The 23,382-nt window shown below is 36.1% G+C and overlaps 2 protein-coding genes and 1 long non-coding RNA gene across 5 annotated transcripts; 2 read left to right on the top strand and 1 right to left on the bottom strand.

The window, feature by feature from the left end:
• The first annotated feature begins 5,218 nt into the window (after positions 1 to 5,218).
• Positions 5,219 to 9,758, top strand: LOC125850494 (uncharacterized). The gene is made up of 4 exons (XR_007444813.1): positions 5,219 to 8,504; positions 8,621 to 8,841; positions 9,318 to 9,374; positions 9,498 to 9,758. It is a non-coding gene; the product is annotated as an uncharacterized LOC125850494 (long non-coding RNA).
• Positions 9,759 to 11,511: 1,753 nt separating this feature from the next.
• LOC125850481 (scarecrow-like protein 9) lies at positions 11,512 to 15,411 on the top strand. 3 transcript variants are annotated; one of them, XR_007444811.1, is made up of 3 exons: positions 11,512 to 11,596; positions 12,436 to 14,828; positions 14,906 to 15,411. XR_007444811.1 is itself a non-coding variant. In XM_049530328.1 (2 exons), the coding sequence occupies exons 1-2, from the start codon at positions 12,466 to 12,468 to the stop codon at positions 14,907 to 14,909; spliced, it is 2,286 nt and encodes a 761-aa protein (XP_049386285.1). In that variant the 5' UTR covers positions 12,364 to 12,465; the 3' UTR covers positions 14,910 to 15,411. The 3 variants fall into 3 exon arrangements, 1 of the variants encoding a protein (XP_049386285.1); XR_007444812.1 differs by lacking the exon at positions 11,512 to 11,596 and adding an exon at positions 12,185 to 12,204; XM_049530328.1 differs by lacking the exon at positions 11,512 to 11,596 and having other exon boundaries at positions 12,364 to 14,747.
• Positions 15,412 to 17,139: 1,728 nt separating this feature from the next.
• LOC125850488 (uncharacterized protein At5g02240-like) lies at positions 17,140 to 23,092 on the bottom strand. The gene is made up of 7 exons (XM_049530336.1): positions 22,866 to 23,092; positions 21,204 to 21,475; positions 21,080 to 21,116; positions 20,900 to 20,997; positions 20,037 to 20,098; positions 17,832 to 17,955; positions 17,140 to 17,664 (listed from the first exon to the last, which is right to left on the bottom strand). The coding sequence occupies exons 1-7, from the start codon at positions 23,047 to 23,049 to the stop codon at positions 17,545 to 17,547; spliced, it is 897 nt and encodes a 298-aa protein (XP_049386293.1). The 5' UTR covers positions 23,050 to 23,092; the 3' UTR covers positions 17,140 to 17,544.
• Between the last annotated feature and the right edge of the window lie 290 nt (positions 23,093 to 23,382).

The raw sequence follows: 23,382 nt of genomic DNA, 5'->3' as shown, positions 1-23,382 counted from the left end.
ACAACAAAGGCAGAGGAAGAGATTTTGACAAATTCAAGGTAGAATGTTATCGTTGTCATAAATTTGGTCATTATCAATCTGAATGTTATACTAGGCTGCCTAATGAGAATGAAGAAAAATCACATTTTGTTGAGAACAAGGAAGGAGAAACCTTGTTAATGGTAGTTCATGCGGAAAACGAGCCTGAGAAGCAAGTTATTTGGTATGTGGATACCGGTTGCAGTAACCACATGACTGGTAGTAAGTCTTCTTTCACTGATTTAAATGAAAACTTCCGGTCCACAGTTAGTTTTGATGATCTCTCAACAGTGAATGTGATGGGAAAGGGTGATGTCAATTTTAAAACAAAAAATGGGTGTGTGGGAACCATATCTAATGTGTTCTATGTTCCTGCTTTAAAGAGTAATTTATAATTGAGTGTTGGTCAATTGGTAGAAAAAGGATATGTCATCACCTTAAGGAATGATAGATGTGAAATTTCTGATCCTTTCAAAGGAGTAATTGCTATTGTCAAAATGAGTCGAAACAGGTTGTTTCCTATGAAAATTGAAAATGTTCAATCTTGCTCTATGGCAGAAGTGAAAATTCCTTCGTGGTTGTGGCATTTCGATATGGTCACTTGAACTTTGGTGGCTTGAAGATTCTTCAAAGGAAGAGAATAGTGATAGGGCTTCCAGAAATTGTCGTCCCTTCCCAGGTTTGTGAAGAATGTGTTATTGACAAACAACATCGATCTCAGTTTGCGAAAAGCAAGTCATGGCGAGCAAATGAAGTGTTGGAGTTGGTTCACTCAGACATTTGTGGGACGATAAACCCAATTTCTAATGGAGGGAAAAGGTATTTTATTACCTTTATTAATGATTATTCCCAAAAGACTTGGGTATATTTTTTGCAGGAAAAATCAAAGGCTTTTAATGTATTTAAAAGTTTCAATGCTCTCGTGAAGAATGAGACTGGAAAGACCATTAAGAGCCTTCGAACAGATCGTGGAGGCGAATATTGCTCTAAGGCATTTGAAGAATTTTGTGAGTCTCGTGGCATTCGAAAACAGCTCACAACAGCATATACACCTCAACAAAATGGTGTATCGGAGAGAAAGAATAGAACCATTCTAAACTTGGTTCGAAGCTTGCTGAATCGAGGAAGAGTTCCAAAGACATTTTGGACGGAAGCAGTAAATTGGAGCATCCATATCTTGAACAGAAGTCCTACTTTTTCTCTTCGAGATGTGACACCGGAGCAGGCTTGGAGTGGAAGGAGACCAGCTGTAGATCACTTCAGAAATTTTGGATGCATTTCCTATGTACATGTCCCAGATGTAAAGAGAAAGAAGCTTGATGATAAAGGCGTTAAGTGTGTCTTTCTTGGTGTTAGCAACGCGTCGAAAGCATACAAGTTGTTTAATCCTTTGACAAAAAGGATTGTGACTAGTAGAGATGTTGTTTTCGATGAAGACAATACATGGAACTGGGATGAAAAGTTATCTAATCAAGTTCTAGGCGATGATGAATCTGAGGAAGTAGCTCCAAGGTCTGAAATTCCAGCAAATATTGCTCCAACTGCTGAAGATTTGCCACCTGCAGAAGCACCTATTGAAACAGAACAAGCTGTCCCTCGTGTCCGAAAAAGACCTGTATGGATGCAAGATTATCAGGTAACCGGTGTTAATATCAATGATGAGACAATTGCTCATTTTGCACTATTTGCAGATTGTGACCCAATAAGTTTTGAAAGTGCTGCCCAAGAAAAAAAATGGAAGGAGGCAATGGATGTTGAAATCTCAGCAATTGAGAAAAATAACACCTGGGAGCTTACTGATCTACCAAAAGGGCAAAGGACCATTGGAGTTAAATGGGTTTATAAAACTAAACTCAATGAGAATGGTGAAGTTGATAAGTACAAGGCGCGCTTAGTGGCCAAGGGATATAAGCAAGAGTATGGTGTGGATTAGAAAGAGGTCTTTGCTCCAGTAGTCAGACTCGATACCATCAGGTTGGTGGTGGCATTGGCAGCCCAAAACAAATGGCCAATTTATCAATTGGACGTGAAATCAGCCTTCCTACATGGAGAATTGCAAGAGCAGGTATATGTCGATCAACCCCCCTGGTTACATTAAGTATGGTAGAGAAAATAAAGTTTGCAAATTGAAAAAAGCATTATACGGGCTAAAACAAGCTCCACGAGCTTGGTATAGTCGCATTGATGCTTATTTCAATAAGGCAGGTTTTAGAAAATGCCCTTATGAGCATACACTTTATACTAAAGTTGAAGATGAAAAGCTTGTCATTGTATGCTTGTATGTAGATGATTTAATTTATACTGGGAATGATCATGTATTGCTTAAAAATTTTAAGCAATTGATGATGACTGAGTTTGAAATGTCGGATCTTGGCTTGATGCATTACTTTCTGGGAATTGAAGTGAAGCAGTATTCTGGTGGAATTTTTATTTCACAAAAGAAATATGTCCAAGAAATTTTAAGAAGATTTGGTATGACAAACTGTAACTCTGTCACCACACCAGCAGAGACAGGGCTGAAGCTTGGAAAGGATTCTACAGGAAAGAGGACTGACAACACTTTCTACAAGCAAATCGTGGGAAGTTTGATGTATTTAACAGCCACTAGACCTGATATAATGTACTCTGTAAGTCTTATAAGCAGGTACATGGAAAGTCCAAGAGAAGCTCACTTACTGGCTGCTAAAAGAATTCTCAGGTATTTGCAAGGTACTGCTGATTTTGGCATTTTGTACAAAAAAGGAGGCGAATCAGATTTAATCGGCTTCACAAATAGTGATTATGCTGGAGATAAAGATGATAGGAAAAGCACATCCGGTTATGTTTTCATGTTTGGTTCAGGTGCTATTTCATGGTGTTCCAAGAAGCAGCCAATTGTTACATTATCAACTACAGAAGCAGAATTTGTGGCAGCAACTGTGTGTGCTACTCAAGCTATCTGGTTGAAGAACATTCTGTCTGAACTATGTCTTCTTCCGCAAAAGCCAACTCTAATTTACTGTGACAATGGTTCAACGATTAAGCTTTCTAAAAATCCAGTGTTACATGGGAGGAGCAAACACATTGATGTGAAATTTCATTTCCTGAGAGATCTCACAAAGGATAAGATCATTGATGTTGTCTACTGCAAAAGTGAAGACCAAGTTGCTGATATTTTAACAAAGCCCCTCAGTTATGCAGCAGTTGTGAAGATGAGAAAGCTACTGGGAGTTTGTTCATTGAGGGAGGTGGTCGCTTGTGAAGACAATTAAACTGATGTCTGTGACTTATCAGTTTAAGGGAGGCATTGTTGGAAGTGTTATTTTATTTATGAACTATTTATTTCACGTCTGTTGGTCTTTTGTTTAGTTGAATTATTCAACTCCTAGTTATTAGGAAGTAGATGTGTTTTCAGTTTAGATAGCAGAGTTTGTTAGGAGTCCTAGTGGTAGTGGGTTTAGTGCTTAGACAGAAAATCTCTGTAAAAGTCTATATAATAGACTTTTCTTGTTGCTATTGATATAAGAGTGTTACGCAGTTTCTTGTTTTCTTCTGTTGAGTTTTTCTGGCAGCTATATTCATTGTTCTGCTTGGCATATCTTATCAGAAGTGTCGAAGAACTCAATGTCTGAGATCAATTGCTTATTATGAGTCTCAAATCTTATCAAAACAATCTGTAGATTTGATTTTCAGCTTGTGGATTTGCAGTGGACAAAATCTTAGATATTCTTACTAGTATTAATGGTCAAGTCTTGGACTGAAAATTATGTTTTACTGTAAGCCTTTTTGCATCTTGTGTCTATTGGTGTTTCGTTCTTCTTTCCAGCAGCTCTAAGGTTAGATGGACTATGCCACAATCGACAATAAATACTTTTGAGTTGTTGGAACAATGTGAGCAGCTATGTTAGGCAGAAGAAAAGGCGGAATACCAGCTTGTATATGGTGGATAAGCCCGAAAGTAGAGGAATGCTTGGCGTTTTGAAGAGAAGCAGCTCCATCCAGAAGATGAAGCTGAACTGCCTACTGCTTTTTCATTTTTGTTGTAAAGAAAGATGTGAAATGATGATGATTCCATACTAAACATTAGAGTTTCTTGTAAAATGAACAAGAGATGTTTAGTTGCTGTTTTTCTGTTTTATTTTTGAAATATGTACAGAAGCCTCAGCAAACCCTTGTGCTGGTTGATATAATACAAATGTTACCATTATCAAAAGAACAAATATAAAGGTGCTCAGGATCATGAAACTTTATCATTTGTTGAGAATTGGAATGAGCTCATTTTACAAAAAAAACAACCTGGTGCGAGAGGCGGAGTCAGGATTAGGAGTTCAGAGATCGTAAATTTTCTTGTACAAGTATGCTCCTTCCTTATCATTGAGCCGTTGATCAATTTTATTGGGGGTTTACAAGTTATTTTACATATATATATTTATTTAATTTTTTAGTACAAATATAGAATCTGCGAAAAAATTAGCCATTAACCCCCACCTAACTCCGCCTCGGGCTAACAACTTATGTTCTATAGCCTCTCTATCTATATAAAGAGTCTTTTAGTGAAGAAAATGAGAATCAGTTCAGCCCAGAATGAAGAATGAGGCCAACTGAGAGAACACAAAAATGGATTTCAATGGAGGATGGTTGCCATCTCTGATTGGCCTATGATTTCTCTGTCCGAACAAACTAACAACCCTCCTTATGAAAATTCCAAAAAAAAGAAAAAAAAATTATTACTTCTTTCGTTCCATTTTTACTTGGTTTTGCAAAATGTCCACAAATTGCTGTAGAATAGATGGAAAGAGGCAGTGATGACATTGCTGTGTGATGATTCTGGGCTGAAATTTGGGGCATGGAGAAAACCCGACTCGTATCTTGGCTGGGCAAAACCCGAATCATGCAAAACCGGTTCATTTGTTTTTGCAGCCATGGCGTTGTCGTCTTCTTCTCCTCTTTGCCCCCATTTTACACAGATCTGAGCCTCATTTTCGAATTCGGACGGAAACCCAGTTCATTTTAGCTCAAAAGACTGAGGCAATCGGAGAAAATGGGAATGTTTTTTCATCTCCGGTATGTCAATGATTTCTTCTTTGCTCTAGTTAACACTCCTTTAAGCTGTTGATGTAATTTCCTAGATTTTAAGGGTGGGTATAAGATTGCATGTTTTGGGGATATAAGTTCTTTAGAAACTGAAATTATACGAAAATATTAACTTCTGTCTCATAAACTAAAGACCAACACAAAATAGGGGCAAATGTGTGAATGATCCAGTAATGGAAGCTCAGCCCAGTATGAAGAATGAAGCCAACAGGAGAAAAAGGGAAGTTCTTTGGAGGGTGGTTGCCCTCTCTGATTGGCCTGTGATTTCTCTTTTAACCAAACTAACAACCCTCTATAAAAGTGGAAAAAAGAAACGATGTTTGTTGTCATTGCCTTCAATGGTGGCAATGTGATGCTGATGGCAGTTGTACTATTCAATTTTCTAATTATTCTGAGCTACATTTAGTTGCATGGTCATAAGTAAGGACAGCAGGACAAAAAATGACCCTCTGAGCTAAGGTCGGCTTATGCTTTAAAGCCACTAAATAGCAGTCCAATCCAAACAGGCTTCTTATTGAATTTTTCTTGTTAAGGTTGTTCAAACGGGCTCTTCTGGAGAAGTTCCCATTTTTAGGCAGTGATGATATTTGCTATTTTGGGCTGATGTTTATTGTTTGGGGCATGGAGACAATCTAACCCGTATCTTGGCATGGCAAATCCAGATGGCTTGTGATTGAGTCTTCTCTTTCACATGCAATTGGTTCTTTTGCAGCCATGGCGGTTGTTGCCTTCTCTTTGCCCCAATTTTTTGCAGATCTGAGCCTCAATTTCCAACTAGTCCAACTGGATGTCCCAGGACTCGAAGAGTTCTGAACCTAAATGATGAAAAAACCCTATGTATACACACACACACACACACACACAAAAACCACATCATGAGAAAATGTCAAAAATGGTCCCTTATCGGGGCAATGATGATCTTTCAATCTATCCTCTTTAGCTAGTAATTGAGCATTGAGAGTACCTGGCCGGTATCTTGGCGGGGCAATGACCCAGATGCCTGTGATTTTGTTGCATGCAACTTGGGAATATTTGCAGCCATGGCGTGACTGGTCTCCGACTTTCTTTGCCCGAGTATAAGATGGATCTGAGCCTCAATTGTCACTTATGGGTGTATTTGCTATGGAGGAAAATGTTTTAGTGTTCACTACAATAAAAGAGACATTTTGTGTCAATAGAATTTTCTCTTACTGACAATATTTATTGCTGCAAAAACATTTAGCTGCAAATTAAGTTAATGCCATTGCATCTAAAGTCGCTAAAGTCTTAAGTGACATTTATATAGAGTGATGTTTATAAATACTCATATATGTTATTGCCGCTAAATATATTCTAGTAGCGATTATATCATTGCCACAAAATCCTTTGTTTGTTGTAGTAGAATCAGCCCTAAAGTGGCTACCTTGTGTACAACACCATACTTAAATGTGATCCCATTATGGTCTGGAAAGTGGCTACCTTGTGTCATTTCTACATATAATAAGACCTTCGACATGAGGCCCATAATGAGGCTGTGATGATTTTCATTCTTTACTCATCAGATGGTTGAGCTTCACTATATCTTGGCTTGGCATCTTTTGGGGGGTCTTGTGAGATATTGGAGCTATTTGGGTTTCTGCCTCTCACAAAGACTCCTTAAGCTTGCAGCCATGGTGGGGTTTAGCTTATGTTTGAGAAAAGGCGAATCTGAGCCTCCCAAATCTGTTTGTGTGAAAGAACGAGGCTCTTTATGCTACCCAACTTATGCTGCATAACTTAATTCCTATGGAACTTATGCTGAGCGAGACAAAAGGTTCTCCAAACTCATACAGAAACAAGAGCTCCTGATTTTGGGGAAGTCCATGCAAAAACTTGTTACTTTAATGCATTGAGAAAATCTGACCTGTATCTTGGCAGGGCAACCTGGTATGACGTCATCTGTAAACTGGCGTTTGCAGCCATGGCATTGGCCCTTTCTCTTTGCATGTTCATATACAACAAAATATGAGCACTAAAGTCGATGGTAAATTTCTCAGTTGGTCACTCAACTCAATGCGGGTTCTCAGGAACCTGAATACCCTATAGGGTTCAGTCCGAGCAACATAGAATACATTCAATGAGGCAATGAAGATGTTCATTCTTTAAGAACCATATAGTTGAACTTTGTTGTAACTTGGTGTGGCAGCTCTAAGGGTCTGTGAGGTGAGAGAACTATATTGGTTTTCATCTCACTAGGCTATTATGCTTGCAGCCATGGCATAGTTTAGCTTTTTCTGAGAAAAAATAAAATCTGAGCCTCCCAAGTATCTGTTGTGTTTAGAGAATGAGGCTTTTTATTGAACTCGGGAATGGTAGAGATTTTCTAAGGGCGGTTAACTCTTTCTCCTAAGTTCAATTTTGCCAATGAATTTTCCTATGCTTTTGTTATAAATATAAAGTTTAACAGCCCTTTCAATTAGCAGAATGCTCTTCATGATATTGATGATATGATTGCCATGATTATGGTAATAATAAAGGAAAATATATGTTTTGCCCCTTTAACTTGTGGAAAACCCCGAACTAAACTTTTTGAATAAGGCTGTGATGATATTCTCCAAGAAGTTCGAAAATCAGATTTTTGAACTGATTTATATCTTGTCTAGACAACGGCAGGGGAATTTGTGAGGATGCTTTTTGCAGCCATGGTGGATTGGCTCATTTTTCTGATTGATTTTCACTCAAATCTGAGCCTCTTTTCTGTTTAAAGTATAGTTCTACAATATTTAGTCTTTCTCTTTCATTCTTGATACGATCAGATCATATAAGGAAGAGTCCCCTTTGAGAAAGAAACTTTTTATGCATCCATCTATACAATTTCCCCAAATTGTTAGGTACATACTGATATGAGACAAGGCCAATGGGAATGGAAGTGAATATTGAGGATCCGTATATTAATGTTGCTGTATTTTACTTTTTTGATCAAGATTTGTTGCTGCATTTTTCCACATATTCAAACTTTGATGTCTTGTTTTAATCTTGAACGCTCCAAGTTTCAGAGGCAGTGAAGATTCTTCATAATGAAAATGAAAGTGAAGAAAATTAGAGTTCATTCGTGGCCTGGCTTGCGAGTTCAATCGGAAGGTCTTATAAGGCAACTGTTGCTTGCAGCCAGGGCACTGTTCAAACTCTGCTCTTCCTTTTCTTTTGATTAAATAGGCGAAAATCTGAGCCTCATTCTTAACTCTGTCCATTTGCTTTTTTGTTTTTTGTTTTTTTTGTTTTACTAGTCTTTCTGGAAAGAGATTTAGATTACCATCACTGTGGAACCACTTAAATCAACAGCTATCTCCCAACTCCAAAAGCCAAAAGGAAAAATAAATGATTCTGCATTGAGTACATGCATTTGTCATCTTGATTTGGTTGATGAAAATTGGATCCTCCGCCCACATGAAACGGTAATCATTTTTACCTTCAATTTGCTTTTCTGCTGGTGGAATATTGTCAAACTTGACATGAACAATATCCACATGTGCTTTTTTTTTGAGGTCATTTTTTTTGGTTGTAATTGCAGCATCCACAGAATCAGTGGCGTAGCCGGAAATTTTTGAAGGATGTTCATAAATGTGGACATGGACTGTAGTAATAACCGATACGATAAGCTAAACACATGCTCACATGTCCACTACCTAAACTTGGAACTGTTGGGAGATTATTGATCAAAAGCACCATATTGGCCAAGTTAATGGTGTATTCTCATTCCTGATTAGAGGTACCAGATGGGCAAATTAATTGGTAAGTAACCACTTTTAACATTTGTTATTAAATATATTAGTCAATGTCTTAAAAGGTATTTATGTCCCTGAAACACTTCTAATTCCTTTTGAGAAAGTTTGATAATCAATAGCTATTTAATTTGAGAAAGAATATTTTTATTTTTTTAATTTATTATTTTTATTATTATTATCACATAAAGAAACCTATAATCAATTGGAAAATAAATAATTGACACGTTAGATATATCTTTTAATTTATTTAATTATAATTATAATATATTGTTATATGTCTTAAATCTTTGTTATTCTTTTAAGTTATTGTATCATTAATAATTTGTTCTTAAAATATTCCATATCTTATTAAAATTTGGTTCAACAATTAGAGTCAACGATCTCATATAGTAAGATAATAATTTATTAAGTTTTTAAATATTAACCGTTCATTACGCCATACTAGTTGAAAAAGAACCCTACCAAATCCTAATTGAAGAATAGGTCAAAGCAATAGAGGTAGAGAGAAGAGGAAGCTCCAACTATGACCAAAAAGAATAGGTCAGTACCCCTTGTTGTTTCATAATGTATCATATTGTTTTATATTCTATCGTATTATATTGTTTTGATGAATATAATTGTCGGATAGATGTATGCTACTATAAAAAATAATTAAATTTGCAGGGGAAAGCTGATGGATGTTGATAATCATCAGGCTAGTTATCTTCTACATGGGCCTAACCATTGTTTAAGAACATGACAAGTTCACTTCCCTGAAGAAATAATTGTGGACATCGTCAAAAGGTTACCCGTGCGGTCTCTTCTTCGATTTAAATGTGTTTCAAAATTTTGGAAGACGTTAATCTCTGAGCCTTACTTTAAGATGAAGCATCAAAGTCATGTCATGAATGACTTAAATTCGAAAAAGTTTCTTGTTAGCCAATGGCGTGTCGGTGAGGAAAACAAGTTTAATTTATACTCTTCTCTTTTATCTTTGGTTCAACCAGCTGTTGAGGATATAGAAAAACTTGTTTCTCCTTCAAGTTGCAAACCATCAACTTGTATGTTGCATTGTTCTTGCGATGGGTTGGTTCTTCTCTCAATTGCTGACCGCCTTTTGGTGTGGAACCCCTCTACAAGAGAATCAATTGAACTTCCACGTTTAGAATACACAAGAGAGGGTTGTACTTATGGATTGGGATATGATGCAACTAGTGATGACTACAAAATCCTTAAGTTTCACTTTGATGGCAGTGAAATTCTAGCACTCTAAAGTGGTTCATGGAGAAATAACATTAAATGTTGAGTTGGCTTTGAACCTTCGTTGAATCTTCCTGTTGATTCTCTTGCATTTCTACATGGAGCATTTCATTGGGTTTGTTACGTACAAAAAAAAATTGTGGTTACATTTAGTATTTCAGATGAGGTGTTCGGAAAGATGCAGTTGCTAGAGCCAATGTTGGAAAAAGTCGATGATTTTACCAATTATGGAGTTTCAATATTGGGAGGAATGCTTTGCTTTTATTGTGCTCATTGTGCTTACAGTAATCCGAGTGAGTCTACTTTCATGTTGTGGCTAAAGAAGGACTATAGTGTCAAAGAATCTTGGATACTATCGTATACAATACAAGATAATGATTTGTTTTTTCTCAAACCGATACAAGATAAGGATTTGTTGGATTTGTTTTTTCTCAGACTGATACATATGTTTGCTGATGGTGAAGTGCTACTCAACTATCTATGTATAGACCACGTAGGGTCTAACTTACCATTTAGGACATCCAAAGGACCATTTGGATTATGGCCCGGAAATAATATCCTAAAGCAAGGAATTATTTATACAGTAAGCTTGATCTCTCCAAAATCACTTATTTAGCGCTTGCTTATGTATATGATCGAGACACTTTTTTACTTTTTTTTTTTGGTTTTTGAGTATCATGTAACAAACTTTTAATTTTGATAAGTTTATCTATTGCACACTAATTTTTGTTATGTAAAACTGTTAGCTCTCTTATTTCGTGTTATTACATGATCGACTCTTTCAATTACACTAATTTTAAATGGGTTGATATCAATGAAGACTCATTTTTTCATCAGATAAAAGAAGATTATGTAAACATTTACTCGAGATATCACTTCATAACAATTGGAATGCATTTACTTCACTGCATTGCAATGGTATCCTTGTTATCAATCAATTTCATAAGTGAATAACACCTCATGACACGATTTGCGAGATAACTCATGAAAACCATCAAAAAAATTTCAAATTCTTATCGTCTTACAAAAAAGTATATCAAATGAACAAATTATAGTTCATAAATCATAAATAAGATATTAGAATATCTTAAGATATCACCACTTATAAATCATGCATATCCTTATTTTTTTTATAAATAAAAATATTCGGGATTGTTGTAAGTTATTATAAAGATTCAGTGATTTAATAAATCAATAATGGTAGATAGATATACGCATCCTACATGACGTCTTATGTGGCAATTCATATCCTATGTCTATTTGTTCAACTTTATACAAATTTAAGTATTAAAATCAAGTTAAGAGACACGTTTATATATTATGTGAAAAAGTGTTTGGATCCCTTTACAACCATAAGACCATTAGGCTTTTCATTTGAAAGGTGACTCCTATGATTTCCTCGTCAACGATTGATGACTTGCTATTACCAGTTACCTCTCCCTGTTTTCTTATACAAGAATCTTACATAATACTCACATTTCTTCATTTCTCTCTCTCTCTCTTTGTTTCTCCATAGGTTTAAGGTATGTTCTTTTTCTCATTTTTTTATATTCATATTATTTTAAGACAGTTCTGTTTTGCTTTACATGGTTTTTTTTCTTGATTTTTTAAAGTAAGTAGTTAGAATTTGAGCTCAATTTTATGCTCAAGTCATTGAGTATGGACTATTTATAGGATTTAGAATTGGTTAATTTGTGTAAGTTTTTGCTGGCTATTTCACTAAGTGACTGGTCCTGTTTATATAGTGATAAAGATTCAATTCTGTTAATGCAAGATCTGCTGTTTGGTTTCTTGATTATATGAGGTTGTTAAGTTTATGAGAGATTTTAATTGTGGGGTTGTCTGTTAATTAGTGATAAAGATTCAATTTTTAATGCAGTATCTGCTGTTTGTTTTCTTTATTTTATGGGGTTGTTAAGGTTTCTGTCTTTTATGCTATTTTTGGAGAGATTTTACTTGTGGGCAGTCTGTATAGTGATAAAGATTCAATTTTTAATGCAGAATCTGCTGTTTCTTTTCTTGATTGTATATGGGGTTGTTAAAGTTTCTGTCTTTTTTGCTATTTTTTGATAATAGTGTAAGATTTAATTTTTAATGCAGAATCTTCTGTTTGCTTTCTTGATTTTATGGGGTTGTTAAAGTTTCTGTCTTTTTTGCTTTTTTTCTTCTTCTTTTCTGAGAGATATTACTTGTGGTAGTTTGTTAAATAGTGATTAAGATTCAACTTTGTATATGCTGAATTTGCTGTTTGTTTTCTTGATTCTATGGGGTTGTCGAAATTTATGTCTTTTTGCTATTTTCTGAGAGATATTGCTTGTGCTTGTTCCACTTTTGAGCTTGGAATTGTATATGGTTGTCACAGATACATCATTGACTTTGAGGTCTGGTTAAAATGGATCCGAGGTTTAATGGACATCCGAGTTCTTTGAATAATTTTCGATTTGGGAACCAACCATTACCTTTTTCTTCAGAGCAGAGGATGATTAATGGACCAAGATTTGGACTTATTTATTCAGATCAGAATCTACTCAATGGTCCTAGACTTGAAAATAACTTTGTCCAACACGATTTTGGTGCTGTTGGATTTATAAGTGGTGACCATTTACATACTAATGTAGAATCAAGAACTGACCTTGGCGTTGAGAACGACTTCAACGAAGATATTGATTTCTCGGATGCAGTGTTGAGCTATATAAATCGGATGCTAATGGAAGAAGACATGGAGGACAAGACAGATATGCTTCAGGAGTCCTTGGAACTTCAAGCTAAAGAGAAGTCACTTTACGAGGCCCTCGGTAAGAAGTATCCGCCATCACCGGAGCAAAACGTGTTTACTGATCGGAACAGTGAGAGCCCTGATGACTACTTTGCAGGAAGTATATACAATTCCACAAGTAATACTGGTGACAGTAGTGGTTACCTAGTCGATCCAAGGGGGGTTAACATTTCCACTGACTGCAATTCTTCTTACTTCGAAGGCCTTTCATTTCATAATACTTCTTCAGTATGCTCATCAAATAGTGGGAGTAATGTTGTCGATGGATTCTTAGACTCTCCTGTTAGTTCTTTTCATAATCCTGATATGTATGATGAGAGTCAATCTATTTTAAACTTCCAGAAAGGAGTTGAAGAAGCAAGTAAGTTCCTCCCGACTAGTAATAAGTTGTTGAACAGTGTAGATATAAATGGCTTGCCATCTCGGGAGCCCCAAAGGCAAACTGGTTATGCAGCTGCTCAGGTGGAGGAAAAGGATGAGGGAGAGACTTCACCAACTGAGGCGAGAGGGAAGAAAAATCCTCTGAGGGGTGATAATAATATAGAAGGAGAAAGGAGTAGTAAACAGGCTGCGGTTTTTACTGAATCAACTCTACGATCGGAGGAGTTTGATATCGTCTTGCTGAATAGCATGGGGAAGGGAGGAGAAGCACTAGAAGCTTATCAACAAAACCTGAGGAATGCTAAAAGCAAAACTACAGTGCAGATATCAAAAGGATCAAAAGGAGGAAAGGGCCGGGGGAAGAAACAGGGTGGAAAGAAGGAAGTCATAGATTTGAGAACTCTCATGATAAATTGCGCACAGGCTGTTGCTGCTGACGATTCCAGGATTGCGTATGAACTTTTGAAACAAATCAGACAACATTCATCCCCATTTGGAGATGGAAACCAGAGATTGGCTCATTGCTTTGCAGATGGTCTCGAGGCACGTTTGGCTGGTACTGGTAGCCAGATATATAAAGCTCTTGTCAATAAACGAACATCTGCAGCTGATCTTTTGAAGGCCTACCATTTGTATCTCGCATCTTGCCCATTCAGAAAGATCTCAAGTTTTGCTTCAAACAAGACAATCATGATAAAGGCAGAGAATGCAACAAGGGTTCATGTTATTGACTTTGGCATCCTGTATGGTTTCCAATGGCCTACATTCATCCAACGTATTGCAGAAAGAGAAGGGGGGCCACCGAGGCTTCGTATTACTGGCATAGAGTTTCCCCAACCAGGTTTCAGACCAGCGGAGCGGATTGAGGAAACAGGTCGCCGTTTGGCTGATTATGCTCGATCCTTTAATGTTCCATTTGAATACCATGCAATTGCAAAGAAATGGGAGAGCATTACAGTTGAGGATCTAAAACTCGACAAAGATGAATTTCTTGCTGTCAACTGCTTGTATCGTTTTAAGAACCTGCATGATGAGACTATTGCAGTTGAAAGTTCAAGAACTGTCGTTCTCAACCTCGTAAGGAAGATCGATCCAGATATTTTCGTCCATGGTATTGTCAATGGGGCCTATAGTGCCCCATTTTTTGTCACACGGTTTCGTGAGGCCTTATTCCACTTTTCTGCAATTTTTGATATGCTTGAAACTATTGTTCCCCGTGAGATTCCAGAAAGACGATTAATTGAGAGAGAGATATTTGGGAGGGAAGCCCTGAATGTCATAGCTTGTGAGGGGTGGGAAAGAGTTGAACGACCAGAGACATACAAGCAGTGGCAAGCTCGTATTATGGGGGCAAGGTTTACGCAGATACCTTTTGACCGGGAGGAATTCGTGAATAAGGCAATACAGAAAGTGAGGTTAGGATATCATAGAGACTTTGTAATCGATGAAGATAGCCAGTGGTTGTTGCTAGGGTGGAAAGGAAGAACAATTTACGCCTTATCCTGTTGGAAACCTGTGTAAGAAACTTGAAACACATTCTTACTTTCGAATCCCAAGTCCATCCACATATTTGAAGATCAAATGCAGCAATACAGTTTGTAAGGCTCTTGATGTATTTGTATCATTTTTTTCTCATACTCTAAAATTTGACACAATTTGCCAATGTATGTCACAGGTAACTGGCTTCTCAGTGTCTTGATACAGTAATAAAGGCTGTAACAACAAGATCATTTGGTTGCTAAACTCGTCGAGTTTCCTAATATGGACGGGGCTATAATACTGCAGCGTACACTTCAATAACCATCTGATAATCACACAAGACGAGGCTTCGGTGCATGTTCTTGGTGATGATCATCAGCATACACAACATAGGAATTGAATTGATTGAATCGATATTCCATAGAAGAATGACTGAGACCATAAAATCATTCGTTGAAGAGCTAGCTGACAAGACATTGCTGCACTTAGTGCATCAGATATGTATTCTGGAATTTTGTGAACTTGCAGTATATGTTAGTTTGTTCAATATACTTGGAGCCCTATTTGAAGTTAAGTTATATACACCGACAGTGTAAATATTTTTCTTTTTTTTACTATATGTGTAATTTAACTGCAAGTAATAGTACATTGATTTAAACTAAACATTTTTTCAAATGAGAGAAAATCTTTCAAGATTTTCCATGTGACTTGTTAACAAATTGCATTAAAAATATTTGTGGGGACTTTTAAGTCCAATTGATAACAAAACTTTGAAAATTGTGATGTTGTTTAGCTGTGGGACAGAGAGCAGAACTTATTGACTAGCTGTATTTACATCTTATTGTCGGGGGTTCGATTTCCTATCTTGTGATTTGTTTCTTCTCTATTTATGTATAATATTAATACTAAAAGAACGGTGGAGGTTGTGTTGAAGATGTACTAAGGTACATGATAGACGCAAAGCTAGAATTTGACGTTACGAGTTTTGAACTTGTTATCGAATTCATAACAGTCCAAAGCTATATATATATATATATATATATATTTGTTTATTTTATTTATTTATTTAAAAAAATATAAATACATAATTTAAACAAAAAGCAATAGATTCGTCCAAATCCATACCTTATAATCTAGTGTTGCCCCATTGTACTAATATACAAGTAAAATCAAATCTAAACACCTATAGATTCACGGCGATTCAGTAATTTTTGTTCATATCACAAATGTATATGTGTATTAAATATTTGTCTATAAATATAATTATAAATTAATATAAAAATTCATATAAACTTTAAATTCAGAATATCGATAATGTTATTTTTCCCAGAAGTAAGACTTACTAATAAAGAATTGATTTCAAAAGAGAGAATCAAGTTTGAAATGTCTCATATTTAGGGACCACAATGCATGGTCTTTGATGGACTTATTATTTAGTTTAAATTATAGTCAAAACCAGCAAAAAAAAAGAATCTTAGTATATAATTTATTTGTTTTAGTGTATATAATATATGTATGATATAAGCACAAATAACGGCTGAAACGCCATTGATAAAGACATAGTGCATCCCAATAATTTCTCATATAAAAAATAAATGTTTTCTTTGACCAATGAGATATTAAAGAACTTAATATAACACATCAACAAATTAAAGATGTACTTAATATAGTTGACTGAGTCTAATATTTTATTTATTAGAATATTTAATATTCATAGTTATAGTAAAAGAGTAATACTTTAATCGTTTAAGGAATCTACTAATTTATTTTTGTGGCTATTCAAAACACGTCTAATTTTCTACTTTGTTTATACGATTATTCAAAGTCCTACCATTAATAAAATTAAAGAAATAATTAAAAAAGATCAACCATATTTTCAATTTTCATGTTACTTAAATCTCTTCAAAATATCCTAAGGCGGTATGCCTTATTGTTATGCATATACGCATTCATAATTTGTGATTGTTCAGAATCTAGACGTTATGAGTTTTAAGTTGTTTGAATGAATTCCGAAATGTAAGGTGGTAGTATCTTGGGTTGTTGGTAAAAGATCATATGCTAGCTAAAACAAAAATTTTAAATGTTTGTAAAGCTCATAATGCTGACTTTATTAGGTGACTTTTATTTTACAAACATTAAAAAAAGAATTGTAGATGTATATCAAAACCATTGTCTTAAGCCATCTGCATATTTTATTAAGTTCATTTATTAAAAAAAAACAAAGACTTTGGGTTAGTTTGGCACTAAGAAAAATGTTTTTTTTTTATGGAAAACAAGTAATAAAAAATAAAATCAAAGAAACATTTATACATAATATAGGAATATCTAAAGAAGGGGTCTATTACACACGGCTCGAACTCATGACCTCCTGATCACAACTTTACTAGTAACGTCAAGGCTCCCGGAGAACCATGGCCTTGATCCACCAGATAAGTTTGATTGCCATCAATGATGCATAAAATGAAAATCATAAAGTTGAAACATTATTTGGTGAAGCATGCAAATGCAAGCAAGTAATAATAAGATAGTAGTTTGCATTTGGCACAAGTGCAAACAGTGCTTATTGAGTTATTTGCCTTCCAAACATCAGAAAAATCAAGAGAGGCACATAACATATAACCCTCTACTGCATCATTGAACTATTGGCAAGTCATCTCTGAGTATGCCATGGTGTCGATGAGGTTAGCTGCTACGCAGGGGGGAACGGGGAGGGATCTGCAATAGTACAACCAAACTCAGATGCCTATCTACCTTAAGTTTATAGCCTCCCCTTTGAACAAATGTTGGCAGAAAAGAGTGATGAAAATTTTGGACATAGTCCTAGTGAGATGTATATCAGAAACGAGTAGCGATTTGTGCAAATAGAGTCTTGAAGTCCTTAGTTGGAGTGCCAGTTCCCTCAGGTTTTGAGGCCAGATCAAATGCCTTAAATTTTGCTTCCTCATACTGCAGTGCCTGTTCAACATCGAAATGCCTCGAAGAGTTTAGTCATAGAAGATGAGCAAACAAGCAGCAAAGCTCTAGAGAATGAGGTTTGATGAAAGCATGAAGCGTTGAAGCAGACCAAAGTAAAAGCAAAGGACCTATATAGAATCAAAAAAGATCTGAGGCCGTTAATATACCTGAATGCAAACTTCTGCAACATCAGCCCTAGCAACAGTTTTAGTTTCTGTCTCGAGAAGTTCATCGTCCTTACCAACAAGTAGTTCCCTTATACCACCTTCTTTATCTTGTAGCCCTCCAGCCCTGAAAAAAGAAAGAAACATAAAAATAGTGATCAAACAGCAAATCTTAAATGAAATTTGGGATGATTGTAAAATAGAGGTCACATCACAGGAATAATTGACAAGCGAGTGGAATAATAATAAAAATGAGGGCATAAACCTTGGATGAATTTAGTATTGTCCAAGACGAACTACAGTTTTCTGTATTCACCAGTTGAAATCAAAATTGAGTATAAAAGTACACTTTGTCTAACAGTTTGAGCTTTTAAACAAGTTGGACACACACTTCAACATGGTAAGAGAGTAGGCAAAGATTCTAAGTTCAAGTTTCACCTTTATCCATTTTCAAAAATAATCTCCACGTGCTTGTATAATGAAAAAGAACTAGGCTCGCATGCGAGGAGCTTTATTGAAAAACCAAAATATAATTACATAAAGGCATAATACATAGATAGACACCTTAGCTTGACAACTAAACACTCCAACATTGAGAATGGACACTCCCCGATGCTGACGTGGGACATAAGTTATGGAGGTGTGTAGATGATCATTTTGTAAGTTGGAGTGTTCAACTGACACAGTGGTGACAAATTGAGGTATCTTTTTGCGCTTCTCCTATCAAATTTCTAGTTAGAGAGAGAGCTAACTGCTGCCAAAACTAACCGTTTTTCATTCTTGATCCTTCCTTTAATTAGTGTTCTTGACTAGAATCATAAATGGCGGTGATCTTTTCTAAAAGATGTAATGAAAGGAACTCCGGGGTGGGTCAAAGGGTGTTCTTTGGAATTGTGTGATCTCCATAGAGATGAAGGATGACAATATTGAGATACAAACAAATTATACAACAATCCATCTCTTCTGCCTTTCCTAAATATTTTTATCAGCATACCAAGAAATATTAGTGGGTTCCTTCAGTAGGTTAGATACTCTGCTCTTCCTAGTAAATGCTCAGGAATTTGGTTCTGTATGCATAACGTAGTCAGTTTTTTTTTTCTTTTTTCACTTTATCTTTGAACCATATTGAACTTTATTTGCACCCAAGTGTATTTTGAGGGACAAATTTAGCCCTAAGAAAAGAGAAACTGTCATTTGCCCCGAAGCCTGTCCATTTTGGCCTAACAACTCTCACAGATTTATTCCTTCAGTTATGCTGTTCAATTAAGCCACCATGAGCCCTTATTCCTTCAGTTATGCTGTTCAATTAAGCCACCACGAGCCCAAAATAATGCATACCATGTTAACTTGCGCTCACACATCTCTCCCTTGCCCCCTTCGAAAACCTGTCAGCCTTAGAAGCCTAGCAATCCTTCTCTTTGACCTGCCCTCCATTTACCCAATTTCCGTCATGGGAGTCATATAGCCCTCCTTTAGGACACAACATCCTTGCTGAGGTTTGCCCCACATCGTATTGCGAACGTTTGGCTCTGAGACCATATGTATAACAGTCCAAGCCCATCACATGTATTGTCTGCTTTGACCCAACAGATCTCAAAAATTTGTCCCTTGGGCTACACCAGCAACGAGCCCAAAAGCGTCAACCGTGTGAAGTTGTGCTCTTATAGCACTTTACTCTTCTCTGCCTTTCTGATGTGGGATTTGCCTATGGTATCATATGCACACCTTTTTCAGAAGCTTGGCAGCTTAGATGCTTGTCAGTCATTCTCTTTGACCCGTCCTCATCAGCACACACACACACCCTCTCCCGTCACGGCCATCATAAAGCCATCCTCTTTCCTTATCACAGTACTATATATTCCTGACCCAGCATTATTTTGGCTCAACAGAATTATTCTCAACTACTAATTCATTTCCCAAATTTGCTTCATATTTCTTTCAAATATGCAAATCCATTTGCCGATTAAAAGAAACACATTTCCAAGCCTTAGAGAATATACCTACAAACTGGTTAAAAGTAAAAGCTTCTAAAAAACTTACTATACTAGTAGGATAGTGCGACTCACATTTTTTGGTTTATTTCACACCTATTATGGCATAAATATCTATTAAGAGAACCTTTGGTTATTATAAATGAACATTCAATGCTTTTGCCATATTTATACAGCCACAAAGGAATATTGATACAGATATGAGCATTGAACAAACCTTATAATTGTATATGGAATTCCAGAGTCAGCCAAATATTGTTCAGCCTTTCTCTTCCAAATCTGTAACCTTCATAAAAGTTAGTCTGCCAGAATTTATGAATGACAATAATTCCCAAAAGAGAAAGAAAGTCAAAACGTAACAGTGAGAAACTAATCAAGCATCATCTAAATAAAAAGTTTGTCAGTAGTCAGCAATGTAATATTATTAATTCCCTTGAAGTTACATTCTTTTCCAAACACGCATAACTGGAAAATAATTATCCTCTCCTAAGATGCAAGCATAGGACCAAGTTAACATCTATATAAGTTATGACATCTAATATGTTAATGCGATGGCAGCATCATTGAGGAATGCACTTATTATAAAAATATACTCCCTCCGTTTCAGTTTGTCTTACTTTTCTTTTAATCCGTATTCTTTTACTTTTTAGTCCGTTTCAAAATGAATGTCTCTTTTCCTTTTTAACAAATCACTAATTTCAACTTTTCACATGACATGTTTAAGAGTACAAGATTGAAAGACATTTTTGTACACTCTACATATCTTTATTTTAAGACCACAAGATTCGAAAGTCTTCTTTACTTACTTAAACTTTGTACTAAATCAAAAACAGACAAACAAATTGAAATGTGGGGGGGGAGTATATTACATCTAATATGACTTCAAATAGCTTCTGATACTCGACTATGAGAAACAAAAACTTGTAGAAAGATGGAACAGGTAACAGTATGCATGCAGCCACAATATTTTTGCAGCTGTGGAAATGTTCAGGCAATGTGGCCATCAAAATGGCAGTAGAAATAAAGGAAAGAGAGTACTTTTGCGGGAAAAAGATCAAGGAAAAGAATCAAGTTACAAACCAATATATTCCCGTTCCCCAAACTGTTCAAGGGGTGGTTAGGATTTGTCCCTCCCATTGACCCAACTAGCACGATCTGCTTCACACCAGCAGCTTTAGCTGTAAAATGCATAGTGTATATCTTAGATAAGCAGATAGAAGTGCATTCTAAGTACCAGAACTGCCCAAGATTATTCCATACCAGCATCTATTTGGTTCTTTTGGCCGATCCAATCTACCTAAAAATACAAAGTCAGTAAATTTTGTGTCAGACAACAACAACTAAGAACCTGAGGACGGATATGAGTACCCAAAACATGATGTACCTGTTCAGGATTTGCCCCATCCTCAAAATAGAATTCAGGTCTTCCACCTTTTGTTGGATCAAACCCGGGTTTCATTTTTGGAACAGCACTTGTAAGAATAACAAGAGCATCAATACCTTGTATAGCAGGAATAAGACTCTCGGTATTCCTGATATCACCAATATAAACATCATCTGCACCACCAATTTTTTGTTTGCTTTCCTCTGTTCTAACCAATCCTCTAGCTATATAGTTCTCTGACCTCTCCTTCAACTTCTTATAGACAATTGATCCTACAATTTGAACAATGTATCAATAAAAGATCAGAAGAATTGTTGATCATGTTAGGAACAAGAATATCTCAACTTACATCATACTATAAAGCTCACAGCCACTTGACATGATCAATTCTAGCATTAGTCATTTACCAAGAAGCCCAAGAACAGAAAAGAAAAATTCCGACAGAAGTTGTATCTCCAATTAAGTCATTGTGTGAAAGTTCTTAAACATTTTTAAGTTCAGTCATGTGTTTATTTAATAAAACAACCAATTGAAATATGATGATAAATAACCAATAGACCAACAAAATTTGGTTTTACCATTTTAGAGCGCACAAGCTATGAGTATCTGACCACCTGAGCTCCTATCTCTTCTTCTAGAGTATTCTTTTTGAAAGGGGGAAAACAAAATAAAAGCTTTATCTTCTAGAACCAGTGGCGGATCCAGGATTTCTGGTTCGGAAAAAAAAGTAGTGCCTAAGATTTGATCTTGGAACCTTAAAGGTTAGTTTTGAACCCCTCAATCACTAAGCCAACCTCTAATCTTAGATTTAGGAGGTTCAAAATCAGTATAGAGACATAAAAATTCTTAAATACCGTAAATATACAACATAATTTTTTGCCGAGGGGGTTCAGGGTTCGGGTGAACCCCCTCGGCAACCTCTAGGTCTGCCCCTGTCTAAAAAGATGTGTTCACTGATCTGCATCCAAAGATGTGTTCTAATGGTCAATAAAGTGGATTGAGAACCATGAGGACTCAAGTTCAAATCCTCTCGCCAAAACACTACTGATTTCTTCTCATCTGTTCCAGCCTTGCTGTATAGAGTTACTAGGTACCTGTACTACCAAAAGGTAATCCATTCCTTCCAGGTACTCCGTGGAATTAGTCAAGGTGCGATCAAGCTAGCCCGAGCACACAATTTTTTCCCAATGCCTTAGCTAGGTCTCATTATTATCACACTCATACAAATTACAGTGCCTCAATCCCACATTACTTCCCCAAAATCCAAAATTATAAATAGAATCCCCAAGAATTAGCACCCTAAAAACTACATAAACAATTTTTGGAAAAAAAAAAATATTATCTTTATACTTAATTCACACCCCATAGCCACAAAAATATCAGTAGTTACAGAAGTACTCCACATTAAAAAGGGCAGCCTGGTGCATAAAGCATTCCGCGTTAGCCTGGACACCCCAAGATGTCCCAGGACAGTCTACCCTAATACAAGAATTAGTGGTTGCTTCCGTGACTCGAATCCGTAACCTATAGATACAATACAACTTTACCATTGCTCTAAACCCCTTCTTACTTCCAAAAGGAAAAAACACTCAACCTAACACAATTTCATTAAAGATTATCAAAATCAAGAACCCCCCAAAAGCATAAAAAAGGTAACTTTACCAGTTCTTCCACCAGCACCAGTAACAAGAACAGTGCTTGTGTTCAAATCAGCCATTGCCAACACTGAGAATTTGCAAAATTTCTTGTTTTTCTTTGGAAATGAAACAAACAATTCTGGAAGTCTCTGATTTACCAAACTTAATTTATGACATTGGTAAGGAGATACACGTGTCAAGGCAGCCATTTTTATAGCAAAGATTTTATTTTTTTTAGTAGTCCATTCAAGAATCAAATGTAGTGTGTGAACTTATTAGAGTATATTAGTTATTAGTTGGGATTTTTGTACATTTTCTTATCCATTTGTCAGATTTTCATGTCACCTTATCAACTTCTCATGGGGTTTTATGGTCTACTTGTTGGGCCTATAAAGTAAACCTGATGCGGTTGGAGTCACACCCTATCATTGGGCCTAAAGACACATTGCATATACAACCTTCTACGTTCGCTGGCAAACAACACTTCTCCTCTCGCTCATCGAAAGGAAAAATTAATGGTTAGTTGCTTATACACCTCTTAC

This window comes from Solanum stenotomum, unplaced genomic scaffold (genome assembly GCF_019186545.1).
Source record: "Solanum stenotomum isolate F172 unplaced genomic scaffold, ASM1918654v1 scaffold17538, whole genome shotgun sequence".
Lineage (NCBI taxonomy): Eukaryota > Viridiplantae > Streptophyta > Magnoliopsida > Solanales > Solanaceae > Solanum > Solanum stenotomum.
The sequence above is the reverse complement of the archived record's forward strand: the minus strand, read 5'-3'. Positions and strand labels throughout refer to the sequence as shown.

Coding starts and splice junctions, on each gene's coding strand:
- LOC125850481 (XM_049530328.1), top strand. CDS start 12,466: ATGGATCCGAGGTTTAATGGACATCCGAGTTCTTTGAATAATTTTCGA.
- LOC125850488 (XM_049530336.1), bottom strand. CDS start 23,049: ATGGCTGCCTTGACACGTGTATCTCCTTACCAATGTCATAAATTAAGT. Junction 21,117..21,203: donor ATGGGGCAAATCCTGAACAG/GTACATCATGTT, acceptor TTGTATTTTTAG/GTAGATTGGATCGGCCAAAA. Junction 20,998..21,079: donor AAAGAACCAAATAGATGCTG/GTATGGAATAAT, acceptor TGCATTTTACAG/CTAAAGCTGCTGGTGTGAAG.